The sequence below is a fragment of the Pristis pectinata genome, chromosome 6 (genome assembly GCF_009764475.1).
Source record: "Pristis pectinata isolate sPriPec2 chromosome 6, sPriPec2.1.pri, whole genome shotgun sequence".
Taxonomy (NCBI): Eukaryota; Metazoa; Chordata; class Chondrichthyes; order Rhinopristiformes; family Pristidae; genus Pristis; species Pristis pectinata.
The window spans coordinates 52,321,251-52,337,443 of NC_067410.1; the positions used below are offsets into that span (position 1 = coordinate 52,321,251).

Below are 16,193 nucleotides of genomic sequence, written 5' to 3' on the forward strand. Positions count from 1 at the left end.
GGAAGTGGGTCGGGGAGTGGCAAACAGACTTCAATACAGATAAGTATGAGGTGATGCGTTTTGGAACGCCAAACCATACTAGAACTTCTACTATGAATGGTGGGGCACTAGGGAGTGTAATGGAGCAAAGGGACCTTGGAGTACAAGTGCATAGTTCGTTGAAAGTGGTGTCATAAGTAGACAGGGTGATGAAAAAGGCATTTACCATGCTGGCTTCATCAGTTAGGGCACTGAGTATAGGAGTTGGCACATTATTTTGCAGTTGTGTAAGTTGATGGTGAGAACACCCTTGGCGTACTGTGTGCAGTTTTGCTCACCCTGTTATAGGAAAGATGTGGTTAAACTGGAAAGAGTGCAGAGAAGATTTACGAGGATGTTGCCAGGACTAGAGGGCCTGAGTTACAGGGAGAGGTTGGCCAGGCTAGGTTTTTATTCCTTGGAGCATAGGAGAATGGGGGGTGACCTTATAGAGGTTTATAAAATCATGAGGGACATAAATAAGGTGGATGGTAACAGTCTTTTCCCCAGGGTAGGGGAGTCCGAAACTAGGGGGCATAGATTCAGGGTGAGAGGGGAAAGATTTAAAAGGGTAGTGAGTATATGGAATGAGCTGCCAGAGGAAGTGGTTGAGGCAGGTACAATAGTGTCATTTAAGAAGTACTTGGATAGGTACATGGAGGGGCGGGGCCTGGAGGGATATGGGTCAAATGCAGGAAATTGGGTCTAGCTGGGTGGACAATGTGGTCTGCATGGACTCATTGGGCCAAAGGGCCTGTATCCGTACGGTATTGCTCTATGACTCTGTGGCAGCAACAAAAATCATCAGTCATACAGGACAAATCTTATTTTGAGGTTTGATGATATGAGGGTTGAAGAGCTGGAGATTAATTTGCCTCATCACTTAAACCGTTTAAAAGTATTTAATTTTTAGAATAAAGGATGATTTGCTTGCATGAAATGACAGACAATTTCTCTGAATAGAATGGATGTTAAGATGCCTTTGGTTTCAGAACTATTAAATATATATGTGTATTCTGTTAACGTTTGTGATTGGAGCTATACTCTCCTGAGAGCAAGACAAGCTCGTGGTGCCAAGTAAAACAAAAGGGCACTTTACTCCCTTGTGGCCTTTGCACTTTGTGAAGTTCATCCAGGCATTTCAAGAAATCTTAGCTTCATCTGGTTTGTGCTGAGTCAGTTGATCCAAGCAAGGTTCTCCAATAGGCTGAGGGAGGACATTGCCCAGTTATGATTCCCTGCTGAACAGGAGTGTCTGGATGTCGGACCCTGTTGTGAAACCCTACATGTTTCAATGCTTTATTAACTCTGTGTTCATAAAAGGTGACGGCTTGGTAATATGTTCCCTCCAGCTCACTGTTGACTCTTGCTGGGCCACAGTTCCAGAGCACCTGGCATCCCACACTGGCCTCTGCAGAGGCAAACATGGCAGGAGGAAGAGCTAAATACAACCGAGTATGTGTCAGCGTTCTCAAGGTCAAAGCCTTCCGCGACTGCAGAATGGAGAGAGAAGCTCAGCGCTTTCTAAGTCTCAGTTGTTGAGATGTTTTAGCACTTAAACAACCAGTCAGTGAGGTTAGGAGAGCTTGTAGTGCAATGAGTAATGTTCCATACCATGAAATATAACACAGCTGGTTTGACTTGCTGTTCCTAGAGCCTTGAGTTGGTGATCACAGGGACGATGCCAGTTTTCAACATCACGGTGGACAATGGCCAGCAGGTATGTGCACAGGATGTGTATGCCATGTCACACCAGGTTTAAAGCACCACGCACATAGCAAAGGGGCAGCACTTTCTGGCAATTTCTTTTGCACCATAGAACATTTTATCCTTTGCTGTGGTCTTGGCATTTTCAGTGTCCATTTGTAGGTTTCACCAGTGAACACTGTGGAAGCTGCTCTGTGGCTGATTTGAATATCATTGATCTTTGGTTCATGCTAGCATGGTGCCTTTATTTTCACCACTTGTTTAGTTGGGCCCTCGGGGCTGAGTACAGTGGGGGCAAGAAACCGAGACAGGGCCACTTCTCCTTTAACCATTTTATATAGTGAAGTTACACATGCACATACTTCCCCCAGCTCCCGTAATCTAAAAGCAGTCAGTTTAAGTCACTGTATATACTGCTTTGTGTCCCTGGGATGGTAAGTGTAGGTTCCACTTGAAGCATAGGGAAACGTTACCCATGTGGGTTTCTGATACATGGTTTAGGGAAGCTCTTTTGATCTAAGGCCTTAAAGTGAAATGAAGTCTCCACTCCAGGAGCTCAGCCATTTGGAAGGGCCATTTCTAAATAGGATGCCATTAAGCTAGAGAGGGCACAGAAAAGATTTGGGAGGATGTTACTGGGACTGGAGGGCTTGAGTTATAAAGAGAGACTGGATAGGCTGGTGCTATTTCCCCTGGAGCAAAGGAGGTTAAGGAGTGACCTTATAGAGGTTTATAAAATCATGAGGGGTGTAGGTAAGGTCAATGCTCACAGTCTTTTTCCCAGGGTAAGGGAGTCTAAAACTAAGGGGCACAGGTTTGGGGCGAGAGAAGAAAGATTTAAAGGGGATCTGAGTGCCAACTTTTTCACACAGAAGGTGGTGGGTATGTGGAATGAGCTGCCATGGGAAGTGGTAGAGGTGGGTACAATTACAATGTTTAAAAGGCATTTAGACATGTCATGGATAGGAAAGGTTCAGATATGGGCCAAACGCGGGCTAATGGGACTAGCTCTGGTATCTTGGTCAGCATGGACAAGTTTGGCTGAAGGGCCTGTTTCCATGCTGTATGACTCTTATGACTCTATTTCCTTTCCAGAACCAGCTGATGCTTGGAGTGATGGGGATCGACGTGGCTCTTGATGACATTAAGAAGCTCACACCTCGCTACAACGTACGTACAAAATTAGCATTTCACCTACACCATAGACAGGGTGCACTGGACTTCCAGTGATATTTTCAAGACCTTTAAAACTTTAAAAACTTTAAAACTTTATTGATGCAGCGCGGTAACAGGCCGTTCCGGCCCAACAAGTCCATGCCACCCATTTTAAACCCATGTTAACCCACCCATACATCTTTAGAATGTGGGAGGAAACTGGAGCACCCGGAGGAAATCCACGCAGACACGTGGAGAATGTACAAACTCCTCGCAGGCAGCGATGGGAATCAAACCCCGATCGCTGGCGCTGTAATAGCTTCATGCTAACCGCTACACAACCATGCTGTCCTTTAGCACAGACTCAAATGCCCTGACAGCTGTATGTGGGGAATTTCTCAACTATCCAAATCATTGGGTGATTGTGGACACATCCACTTGCAGGAGCGAATGTTTCATTATAAGCAGTTCTCAGTCCAACCAGATCCGCTGCTGGAGGAGAGAAGACAGGGTGAGGGGTGAAGACGAGGTAGAGGGAGGGCAGTAGGGAAGGGAGATGATTGAGGCAGTTGAGATAACATCCATTTGTCATGGATGAGCACTATCAGTACCTCTGGTCACTATCCAGTACTTTTGGTCATTACTTTCACAGCAAATGGGCATAAAGCCAATCTTCTCATGCAGGCCAGAGAGGTTTTGTTGCTCCACAGTCAATGACCATGCCCCAATATCACCCACTCCCCTTCAACCCCTGTGAAGTTCCTTCACCCTTTGCTGCTGGATAATATCACAGCCCTTTTGCTCATATTTGCTGAAATGTAAATTACTGTGAGATAATATATCAAATGAGAAACATGCCTTAAGTGCAATCACACAAAATCAGACCCATGCAAGGAGCTGAGTCCAGAATATTACTGACTCCTATCGCCTTGAGTTCTCCAGGAAAACCTGGGAAACATTGGGAAATGAATAAAACAAAATAAACATGGAAAACGAAGGCTACCTCTGGCCAATTCCCTTTTTGAGCCCTCAACTCCAACTACATCCCATCCACACTGGAACCCAGATATTCAATCTCCCAAATCCCAACTTCAAGCTGTCCCATTGCAGCAGCCTTTTGAGTGATCAGTGCTCAGCATTGCTGCCCAGAAGAGTTATCTACCTCAGCCATGCCACTACATTCTCATTGTAGGTTGGATAAAAGAGGCGATAACATCACTCAGAGCCTGAAGGAGATTATATGGATCACTGCTACTAGGGTAATTAAATCAAATATACTATTTGTCAACTCAACTGTATTAAGTTATTTTACTTAAGATCTGAAAGACACTATGCTATTCAATGGCCTTGAGTGATGTGACTTGGAGATACTGAGTCTTCATTCAATGTCCCCGGAGATACTCCTCTCCATTGACCCTGAGGATATGAATATCTAGGACCATTGTCCATGCATGTTATAACACTTTGGTCTGGGGGAAACTATGCTCAATATCCATTTTTCCAGGAGGTACTACACTCTGTCCCCCTTATCCTTGTGGATACTGCATCCTGTGATCATTATTCCAGGAGTGTTGCACTCTGAGGTACTCCACTCTATATCTAATACTCCAGGAGATCCTGCACTCCATAGGTCCATAGAACACTACTGCACATAAAACAGGCCATTCAGCCCTTCTAGTCTGTGCTGAAACTTTATTCCACTAGTCCCATTGACCTGCACCCAGTCCATAACCCTCCAGACCACTCCCGTCCATGTATCAATCCAATTTATTCTTAAAACTTATGAGCAAACCCGCATTTACCAGATCAGATGGCAGCCTATTCCACACTCCCACCATTCTCTGAGTGAAGAAGATCCCCCTAATGTTCCCCCTGAACCTTTCCCCCTTAACCCTAAAGCCATGTCCTCTAGTACTTATCTCACATTTACCCTGTCTATACCCCTCATAATTTTGTAAACCTCTATCAAATCTCCCCTCATTCTTCTACGCTCCAAGGAATAAAGTCCTAACCAATCTTTCCCTGTAACTCAATTCCTGAAGATCCGGCAACATTCTAGTAAATAGTCTCTGCACTCTTTCAATCTTACTGATATCATTCCTACAGTTAGGTGACCAGAACTGCACACAAAACTCCAAATGTGGCCTCACCAACGTATTATACAACCTCACCATAATATCCCAACTCCTATACTCAACACTTTGATTTAAGAACGCCAGGATACCAAAAGCCTTCTTTACAACCCTGTCTACCTGCGACGCCACTTTCATGGAATTATGTATCTGAACTCCCAGATCCCTTTGTTCCTCTGCACTCCTCAGTGTCCTACCATTTACTGTGTATGTCCTACCTTGATTTGTCCTTCAAAAATGCAACACCTCACACATGTCTGCATTAAATTCCATCTGCCATTTTCTGGCCCATTTTTCCAGTTGGTCCAGATCCCTCTGCAAGCTTTGAAAGCCTTCCTCTCAGTCCACAACACCTCCAATCTTAGTGTCATCAGCAAACTTGCTGATCCAATTTACCTCATTATCATCTAGATCATTGATATAGACAACAAATAACAATGTCCCAGCACAGATCCCTGAGGAACACCACTAGTCACACGCCTCCAGTCTGAGAAACAATCAACCACTACCACTCTCTGTCTTCTCCCACACAGCCAATTTTGAATCCAGTTTACAACCTTTCCATGGATACCTAGTGTCTGAACCTTCTGAACTAACCTCCTATGTGGGATCTTGTCAAATCCCTTACTAAAGTCCAGGTAGACAACATCCACAGCCTTTATCTACTCTCTTGGTAACCTCCTCGAAAAACTCTACAAGATTCATTAAACATGATCTACCACACACAAAGCCATGCTGACTATCCTTAATCAGCCCTTGGCTGTCCAAATACTTGTATATCTGATCTCTCAGAACACTTTCCAATAATTTACCCACTACTGATGTCAGGCTCACCAGCCTGTAATTACCTGCTTTACTTTGAGAGCCTTTTTTAAACAAGGGAACAACATGAGCTACCCTCCAGTCCTCCGGCACCACACCTGTGGCTAAGGACATTTTAAATATATCTGCCAGGGCCCCTGCAATTTCTACACCAGTCTCAAGGTCCGAGGAAATATCTTGTCAGGCCCGGGGGATTTATCTACCTTTATTTGCTGTAAGGCAGCAAGCACCTCCTCCTCTTTAATCTCTATATGTCCCATGACACTACTGCTTGTTTCCCTTCCTTCCATATCCACTACACCAGTTTTCTGAGTAAATACTGATGCAAAAAGTTGTTTAAGATCTCCCCCATCTCCTGAGGCTCCACACATAGACGACCACTCTGATCTTCTAGGGGACCAATTTTGTCTCTTACTATCCTTTTACTCTTAATATACTTGAAGAAACCCTTCGGGTTTACCTTCACACTATCTGCCAAAGCAACCTCATGTCTTCTTTTTGCCTTCCTGATTTCCTTCTTTAGTATTTTCTTACATTTTCTATACTCTTCAAGTACCTCATTTGTTCCTAGTTTCCTATACCTGCTATACACCTCTCTTTTTCTTAACCAGATCACCAATATCCCTTGAAAACCAAGGTTCCCTATGCTTATTAACTTTGCCTTTAATCCTGGCAGGAACATGCAAACTCTGCACTCTCAAAATTTTACCTTTGAAGGCCTTCCACTTACTGAACACATCTTTGCCAGAAAACAACTTATCCCAATCCAATCTTCCTGGATCCTTTCTCATTTCCACAAAATTGGCCTTTCTCCAATTTAGAACCTCAACTCGGGGACTAGACCTATCCTTATCCATAATTCACTTGAAACTAATGACATTATGTTCACCTACACATACTTCTGTCACCTGACCTGTCTGGTTCCCTAATAGGAGATCAAGTATTGCATTCTCTCTCGTTGGTACCTCTATATATTGATTTAGAAAACTTTCCTGAACACATTTGACAAACTCCAAGCCATCCAGCCCTTTCACAGTGTGGGAGTCCCAGTCAATATGTGGAGAGTTAAAATCCCCTACTATTACAACTTTCTGTTTCTTACATCAGTCTGCTATCTCTCTACAGATTTGTTCCTCCAATTCTCTCTGACTATTGGACGGTCTATAATACAACACTATTAGTGTGGTCACACCTTTCCTGTTCCTCAGCTCCACCCATATGGCCTCTGTAGAGGAGCCCTCCGGGCTGTCCTGTCTCTGCACAGCTGTGATATTTTCCCTGACCAGTAATGCCGCTCCTCCCCCTTTCATCCCTCCCCCTCTATCACGTCTGAAACAACAGAACCCCAGAACATTAAGCTGCCAGTCCTGCCCCTCCTGCAACCAAGTCTCACTAATAGCAATAATGTTGTAATCCCACATGCCAATCCATGCCCTAAACTCATTTGCCTTACCTGCAATACTCCTTGCATTGAAATAGATGCACCTGAGAACATTTCTATCACATACAAACCTTTGATTTCTGTCAATACCTGCAGTCCTCACATGACCTTTCTCCTCCTCCACATCACTATCTGCTCTAACACTCTGGTTCCCCTCCCTCTGCAAATCTAGTTTAAACCCTCTGGAGCAGCACTAGCAAACCTACCCGCAAGTATGTTAGTCCCCCTCCAGTTCAGGTGCAAACCGTCCCATCGGAATAGGTCCCACCTTCCCTGTCCACAAACCTGAAGCCCTCCCTCCTGCACCATCTCCTTAGCCACGTATTTACCTGCATTATCCTCCTGTTTCTAGCCTCACTAGCACATGGCACAGGTAGCAATCTTGGGATTGCAACCTTGGAGGTCCTGTCCTTCAACTTTGCACCTAATTCCCTAAACTCTGTTTGCAGGACCTCCTCCTCCTTCCTACCCACGTCATTAGTCCCTACGTGGACCACGACATCTGGCTGTTCACCCTCCCTCCTGAGAATATCGAGAATTCGATCTGAGATATCACAGACCCTGGCACCAGGGAGGCAACAGACCATCCGGGATTCTCGATCTCTCCCACAGAACCTCCTATCTGTCCCCCTATCTATCGAATCCCCTATCACTACTGCTCTCCTCTTTTCCCTCCTTCCTTTCTGAGCTGAGGGTCCAGTCTCGGTGCCAGAGACGCAACCACTGCAACTTGTCCCTGGTAGGTCGTCCCCACCAACAGTATCCAAAACGGTATACTTACTGTTGATGGGAATGGCCACAGGGGGTGCTCAGCTCTTCTGGTCTATACCCCTTCCCTTTCCTGGCAGTCACCCAGCTACCTGCCTCATGACTTTTGGGGGTGACTATCTCCCTGAAACTGCCTCTGCCTCATGAATGGTCCGAAGTTCATCCAGCTCCAGTTCCAGTTCCCTAATTCAGTTTGTCAGGAGCTGCAGCTGGATGCACCTTTTACAGGTATAGTCATCAGGGACAAGTGTGCCGTCCCTGACTTCCCACATACTGCATACAGAGCATCTGACTGCCCTAACTGCTGCCTTCATTTTCTACTCCTAAGTTAATTAAATTAATTAAAGGAACTTACCCGGCCTTACCTCACTGTGAGCAAGCTTGCCCTCATCCTCTGCTCGCCGAAGCCTCTCGAGCCAAAGCCTCAAAGCTCCACTCCTACCCTGAGCCACTCACATACTGGCTGCACCTCACTGGCTGCTCCTCTTCAACCAATTATCTCAAGTACTCACTCCCTCTAATCAACCAATCAACACTCTGTTTTAAATACTCAGCCCCTACCTGAGAGGGACCTGCTGCTCTAACGGCTCCCAGGCCAATCCTGTAAGGGAAAAGCCCACGGAAAACATGCTACTTTTTAAATACTCACTGTGTCCATTGTCCCAGGAGATCCTGCACTCTGTGTCCAATGTCCCTGGAGATACTGCACTCTGTCCCCATCGTTCCAGAGATACTGCACTCTGTGTTCATTGTCCATTGAGATGTTGTGCTCTATGAGCATTATTCATAGATTTTATACCTGTCATTTTTTTCTACTCACCTGTACCACCTCCTCCTCCTGAACCACCTCTCCAATGAATATTTATAATAACTTATGGAATTGTTTTTCCCAGCTTTTTCACACCCAGTGTTCTAAGTCCTCTCTCAGTGGAGATCTTTCTCTTTCTTTGTCTACATCTTTTGCTAAAGTCAGGTCTTTTGTAACCCAGGGACCCCCTGTACCTCATCTATTTATCATTATTTACCTTAATCAGCTGCTGTGCCAATTTTAAGGATTTATGTCTATGGACAGCTAGGTCTCTCCACTCATCTATACTTTCCCAAATCACGACATTTAGAATAAGCTGTCTTTCCATGAGTGCTTCTTAAGCTCACACTTCACACTGAACTCCATTTAAAATGTTCTGTGCTAGCTAACCTCTCACACATTTGCATTACTCTCACACTTTGTAGCGGTGAAATTTGATTGCCCATGATAAAGAGGGTGGAGATAGAGAAGCACAATTAGTTGTACATATTCAGTGTGTTGCTGTAGTGACAAGTTGGACTTTTTAGTGATGTTGTGAATGCCTAACACCAGCTAACTGAAGACTGCCCTGGTTGGCATCTCATAATGGAGAGGTGCATTGTTTCTGGAACAGGTGCAGGAAGGTGATCTACAACTGAATATTGTCTGGGATAGTGTAGAATGGTGCAAAACAGGAAAGGATGGTATCCACGACTGCAGGTAGTGGAGGAGTTGTATAGATGTTCCGATTCTGCAAGGAGTTAGGAAGCCCTCCATTCACATTTTCTTTTCTTTTCGATCTTTTTATTAATTGTCAAATTAGTACAAATTAATATATATAACATTAATAATTATGCATATGGTGCAAAGAGATCAGGATAACAATCATAACAGTTAAGACATATAATCATTCACATCTTCTGAAGTCAATGGTAGTAAAGTATGTGAGGTCAATATTTGGATTCAGACCCCAAGGATCTGAATGCAACACTGCAAGAAATTTAGTGAAGTCACAGGTGTGTTGAAGGTCAGAAAACACTTCTTGAAATGCTATGCCTAACTGTACCACTAGTCTTCCGCACTGCACAATTCACCAGCAGCACTCATCTGCCAAAAACCTGTCTTCATCCATTCATACCAGGAATTCACAACTTTCACCACACCCTCACAGTCTTCACACTGCTGCAGATCCTGCAACATTGCCAGCTGTTCAATTATGATAGCCACATACCCCACTCAACTGTTTCCACAGCAGTCTTCCAGAAACCAAATCCTGTTGTCTGGAGCATGTGAGGTGTAAGTTAGTGCCCCTGTATTGCACCATTTTTTTTTAATAATAAACGTTTATTCACTAAAAGCACTACAAAAGACAACCAGTGTCAATACACCACATCTAATACAGAAAAGAAGAAACTATGCAACGACATACTACGCTAGAGAATGCAAACTAATACTAACGAAACACACGCGACGCTACACCCGTCAACGCGACACGCGACACTTCAAATAAGAATCGCATTCGTACCGTCCACAACACACGCGATCCCCTGAGGGGCCCACCGAGCGCGGAACTCAGCTACCTGTATTGCACCATTCTACACTATCCCAAACTATATTCAGTTGTAGATCACCTGCCCATATCCATTCTAGAAACAACACACCCCTCCATTATGAGAGATCGAGCAGCTTTCAGCAAAGGGCAGTCTACCTTTACCTGGTGTCAGCCATTTACAACATCGCCAAAATGTCCAAGTAGGCGCTACAACAACTCACACTTATTGGCGAGGCTACGTGGAATAAAGAGCTTGTAGCCCCAGTCAGTGGAAAAGGCCACTGCAGGTATCGGTTCGTTGGAGGGCAAGTTCTGCTGCAGGAGTCTTGGGTGCATTTGATGAGGCAGTTGACAGTGAAAGACCAACGTGCTCAATGGTAATCCTGCTGGAAGACTTGATTTCAATATCAATCAGCATGCAGTGTCCAGGAGCAATGTGGCCACAGATTTTTATATTTATTTATAAATATAAATCTCGGCAAGGAACTTAGAACTCATGGCTTCCAGCAACTCCATACCCACACATGTAGATCCTAGCACAATGTAGCATATTTTGCTGGATTACAAACATTATGTTAGAGTGTACTAGAGTTTAGCCTCAGATTACTGCCATGCAAGCTCAGATCATCATCAAGATAACTGTGGATCGAATGGTGCAAAGCAGTCTAAAAGGTCTCATGGTGCTCAGCAATCTGTCCGACATGCAATACTAAGATCGCCAGCAAGAGCCTCTCATCCTCACAGGAAGCTGGCATTCATCCTTCCACTACTGGCTCTGTTGTTGCCTGATAGTCAGCAAGTTCAGACCACTACCGCCCATGCTGAGATGGTGTGGTCCACAGTCTGACCTACTAGATCCAGAGCACTCAGGTTTGTAGTCCAAAGCCATCTGTGGTGTCCTCCTCAACATCAGCAGTCAGACATTGAGGGAATATACAAGGTTGGCTCATTAACCCTTTTATACAGTGTGTGCTGATTTCATGTATAAAGATCCTAATGTCCACGTCATCCTCACTCCTGCAGGACTTGCCAAGGGATATCGTTACGGCAGCTTCTGTTTTCACATTGTGGTCAGGTGGTGAATGTGATGGTCAACAGCTGGAAGGGGGGGTGGGGGAGTTGATGGTAAATGAGAAACTGGAGACCATGATACCTGGAATTTTACTAGTGGTTCAGGGAAAACCTGGTAATCAGGCGAGCTTCAAACTGCTGCTCCCGTTCCTCCTGCTCCAGTTCACCGTGGCAATGGCTGTGCCCTCGTGGTGGTGAAATGTGTGGCTTTCACAGTTCTTGGCACCCCCCTCTCGTGAGGACTGCGGAACTGCTCCAGAGTGTTGAGGGAGCAGAAACATGCCAGTGTTTGCCCTCATGCTTTGTGTGACAGTATGGGTTGAGATCCATGTCAGCCTTGACGTTAGTGAGTAGCTGTAGTTGCCTCGTAGTGATGTCTCAAAAGCAGACAGCACAGCAGAATGCTGAAAGTCATCCTGATACCAGGCTTTGAGTGCCTTTGGCCGCACAACCATCTATCTAGTGGCATGCAGAGACCACAAGGTGATGTGGGTACAATCAGTGGCACTCTGCACCCTGCTGAAGCCTGCTATCCTCCCATGGCCACGTGCTTCCTCTGCCTTCTTGTCTCTGGCAGCAAAGACAAGTTTCACCTCCAAATGGGAAGTGACGGTGACCTCCATACTGCTGGGTGGACAACTGTGAACTTTTATAAGTTTCTCCATCTCCAGCCTGGATGAAAATAGATGCATAAAGCCTTGTTGCCATGGTCACCTGGCAGCTAGTGGCAGTGCATTCAGAGAAACTTATTTCCTTATGGCAAAGTAGGAGACTATTTGTTCCATCGAGTCTATGCTGGCTCTTAGAGCAATCACAATCCATCCTACTTCCCTGCAACCTATTCTCTCACACATTCCCATTATCTTCCCCTGATTCTCCCACTAACCACTGACCAGGGGTAATTTATGGTGGCCAATTAACCTAACAACCAAACCAAAGCACCCAGGGCAAACTTGCACAGTCTCAGGGATAACATGCAAACTCTACTCAGGTAGCGCCGGAGGCCCAGGTCACCCGAGCTGTGAGGCAGCAATGCTAACTGCTGCACCATCATGCTACATTCTGATATTACCAGTAAATGATCTGAGCAGAAGTCTGAAATTTGCAAATTGTTGCTTAGCACGAGGCCCACCATTCCTTTTAGACTTCTTCAACTTTAACCAACTCCTCAAAGCACCAAAGCCTGTAGAGGCACAGCAACAGCACACAGAAGAAATAGAGCAGTAACTAGTACGTCACTGATAATCCTTTGAAATTGCTGGTCTACCCATCCTACCACCGAATGCATGTTCAGCCAGGTGTATTTAAGGTGTATTTGTGCTGTGTGTTTGAGTTCCAAGACAGCACCACTACTGAAGTCATCATCTGTGCTAGGTTTTTATAAAATCTTAAATTTTAAATTTTATTTACAGCATGGTAACAGGCCCTTCTGGCCCAACAAGTCCACGCCGCCCATTTTAAACCCGTACGTCTTTGAAATGTGGGAGGAAACCGGAGCACCCGGAGGAAACCCACACAGACACAGGAGAACGTACAAACTCCTTACAGACAGCGACGGGAATTGAACCCCGATTGCTGGTGCTGTAATAGCGTCACGCTAACTGCTACGCTACCATGCCACCCTAACACAGGGCGAATATGTGAACAGCACTGACGCAGATATATCAGTTACTGAAGAAAAAATGAGAATTGGAATTGGGGCAAAGAATGGCAAAAGGCCTATGGTCATATAAGAAGAGAGTAATTTTAGTTCCACATATGTTCATACTTGCTTCAAGTTATGGAGGAGGAGCTGGAGTGTAATGGATGATGGCCAACAAAACTAATTATGTTCTCTTCTCATGGAGGGAGAGGGAGAGAAATGCTCAGATTGAGGAAGATACAATCGGAATTGTGAGCAAAAAACAAACTGCTGCAGGAATTTAGCAGATTAGGCAACATCTGTGGATGGAAATGGACGGTCGATGTTTCAGGTCAAGACCCTTCATTCAGACTGAGTCTGAACCTGAAATGTGTGCAATTGAGCCAGATCTCTAGAGGAGGGTGGAGGAGATGCAGTTGACACAGAAACAAAATTGTGACTCAAGTTGTGGAGAGAAACAATTTAAATTAAATGATAGAGTTTGTGTGTTAGCATCATCCAGCAAATCTGACATTTGGAAACGAGATTTTGAATTGGTGGTTGCAGTTTTTGCTATGAAGGGATATCTTGTGAAAATAGGAGACAGAATTAGAAATGGACATATAAATCATTTAGTTTCTGCAAGGCGTGTACAAGTGAATATTGAAGAGTCATGCGGTTAAGAGTGTATTGCAGAAGTTGATTGAGTGGAGACCGAAAAAAACAACACAAATTTCGACTGAATCGGTGCCCATCTCCTCAGGTCCAGACATATCGTCAATAGAAGTACCTTTGAGAAGGTCAGGGTTTCAGAAAACCTGCAAATAGGTTGAATTTGCAAACATTGTGAATATGTGAATTACTTTTCCATTTCAAAGAGGGGATAGCAATGTAATGTGTGTAAATGAAAGTTACACATGCATAATGTATGTACGAGTGCAAGATAATGTGAGTTAAATAAACTACATGCTGGCATTCCAGCAACTCCCCATCTCGCTCCATGATTTACAGCACTGCCCATGGTTAGAACAAGTGAAGTGTGCCTACATATACACACTGCAGCCAGTTACTTCCCTCTTTTGCTAGGTCAGCCTTTATCTCTGTTATCTGCAGTGCATGAGCTTTGGAGACTACGTTCTCCTTTGAAATGAAACACTGGCTAGCTCCATAGTTTGAACCTGAAATCTCTCTTATCTCCCCTTTTCCATTCTATTTGTCCTAGTCCCTTCTTAAATCACTGAATCCCTGTTGAGTTTTACCTTTGACATTTTCCATAATTACCCTGAATTGAATTATAGAGTCATAGAGCATGGAAGCATGCCCTTCGGCCCAACTGGTCCATGCTGACCAAGATTACCATCTAAGGTGGTCCCAGATATGTCATAACTGGATAATCTCTGACCACAGCACACTCGGAACACAGGTCGGAAATTCCTCTCCTTCCCCATTCTTTACATTTCCTCACTCTGTATTCAGATAATTCTATCTTTGTTGCATCCTTTTGAGATTTACAAGCAAACCAGCTGCTGTGAGAAGGCTCCTTTGCAATGGACTTTTTGCTAGTACTTCCTGTTAATGCTTCCATTTTTTTCTCTTCACAGTTAGGTGGCAACGGGTACTTTTTTGCCATTGATCCAAATGGGTATGTGCTGTTGCACCCCAACCTACAGCCGAAGGTAAGCAATCTCAGCAGATTCCTCTTCCTAGGCAATGTATGTAATTGTCATTCAGCACAGGTTACAATGTAATGATAGTTTTGTAACACTCAGATAAGGGTCACTGGGATACTGTGCAATTATTAATTAAAGGAATCCTCGTTTGATTATGTAGCAACGTTTAAGAGGCATTGGAAAACACACATGAGCAAGCAGAGAATGGATGGATATAGACCATGTGCAGACAGACGGGATTAGACATCATCGTTGGCACAGACATGGTGGGCCGAAGGGCCTGTTCCTGTGCCGTGCTGCTCTATGTTCTATGTACTCAAGTTTTGAATTTCCTCCCATGTACCTTACTAACAGATTCCATAGCTGGTGTTTGTATCCTAAATTAATAACTATTGGATGAGGATCCATCATCAGAAATTTGTTCCACAGCTGGAGTGAATTTTTTTTACAATAGTTAGTTGAAGGCATGGGATGTTGCTGTCTTTGTGAATGGTGCTTCTTAGCGGCTCCTGTATTTGCTTTCACCCAAAACCTAAAATGGAGAAAAAAATATGTTCAAATCCAAGAGCTGTGACTCACACATTGGGTCATAAATACATAAACCTTGCATAGAATCATAACATTATACAGCGTGGAAACTGGCCCTTTAGCCCAACTCATCCACCCCGACCAAGGTGTCTACCTGAGCTATTCCCATTTAACATAGGACGTTACAGCACAGTACAGGCCCTTTGGCCCACGATGCCAACATTTTATCCTACTCTAATATCTACCTAACCCTTCCGTCCCACATTGCCCCCCATTTCTCTGTCATTCATGTGGCTATCTAAGAGTCTCTTAAATGTCCCTAATGTATCTGCCCCACAACCTCTGCCGGAAGTGCGTTTCATGCACCCACCACTCTCTGTGCAAAATACTTACCTCTGACATCCCCCTTATACCTTCTTCTAATCACCTTAAAATTATGCCCCCTCATGTTAGCCATTTTCGCCCCAAGAAAAAGTCTGCATTTCCCTGCATTTGGCCCATATCCCTGTAAACCTTTTCTATCCATGTACTTGTCCAAATGTCTTTTAATCATTGTAATTGTAACCACCTCTACCACTTCCTCTGGCAGCTCGTTCTGTATACCCACTATCCTGTGTGAAAATCCTCTCGCCTTAAACCTATACCCTCAAGTTTTAGACTCCCCTACCTTGGGAAACGGACTGTGATCTCCTGAACATTCAAAGCTGCATGGTGGGGAAATGTTTACCTTTGAATTATTTTGATGGTGGCTGTCCATTTTTCTAATTATTTCTTCTGTAGATTATAAACTTTCAGGAGCCGGTAACTCTGGACTTTCTGGATGCTGAACTGGAGGATGAAAACAAGGAATGGGTAAGAAGTGGCAGATGAAAACAAGGAAAGTAACAAGATACAAGGATAAGTTTATTCATTCTCGAAGTA

At 44.4% G+C, this 16,193-nt stretch overlaps 1 protein-coding gene across 4 annotated transcripts in view; it reads left to right on the forward strand.

Moving 5' to 3' along the window:
• The window catches only part of cacna2d2a (calcium channel, voltage-dependent, alpha 2/delta subunit 2a), a 602,032-nt gene that overhangs the window by 470,642 nt on the left and 115,197 nt on the right, over window positions 1-16,193 (forward strand). For all 4 annotated transcript variants that reach the window (XM_052017908.1, XM_052017909.1, XM_052017910.1 and 1 more), the window contains 4 exons: window positions 1,673-1,738; window positions 2,821-2,895; window positions 14,676-14,750; window positions 16,053-16,124. In XM_052017908.1, the coding sequence (XP_051873868.1) occupies window positions 1,673-1,738; window positions 2,821-2,895; window positions 14,676-14,750; window positions 16,053-16,124 (288 nt within the window). The remainder of the gene's footprint in view (window positions 1-1,672; window positions 1,739-2,820; window positions 2,896-14,675; window positions 14,751-16,052; window positions 16,125-16,193) is intronic.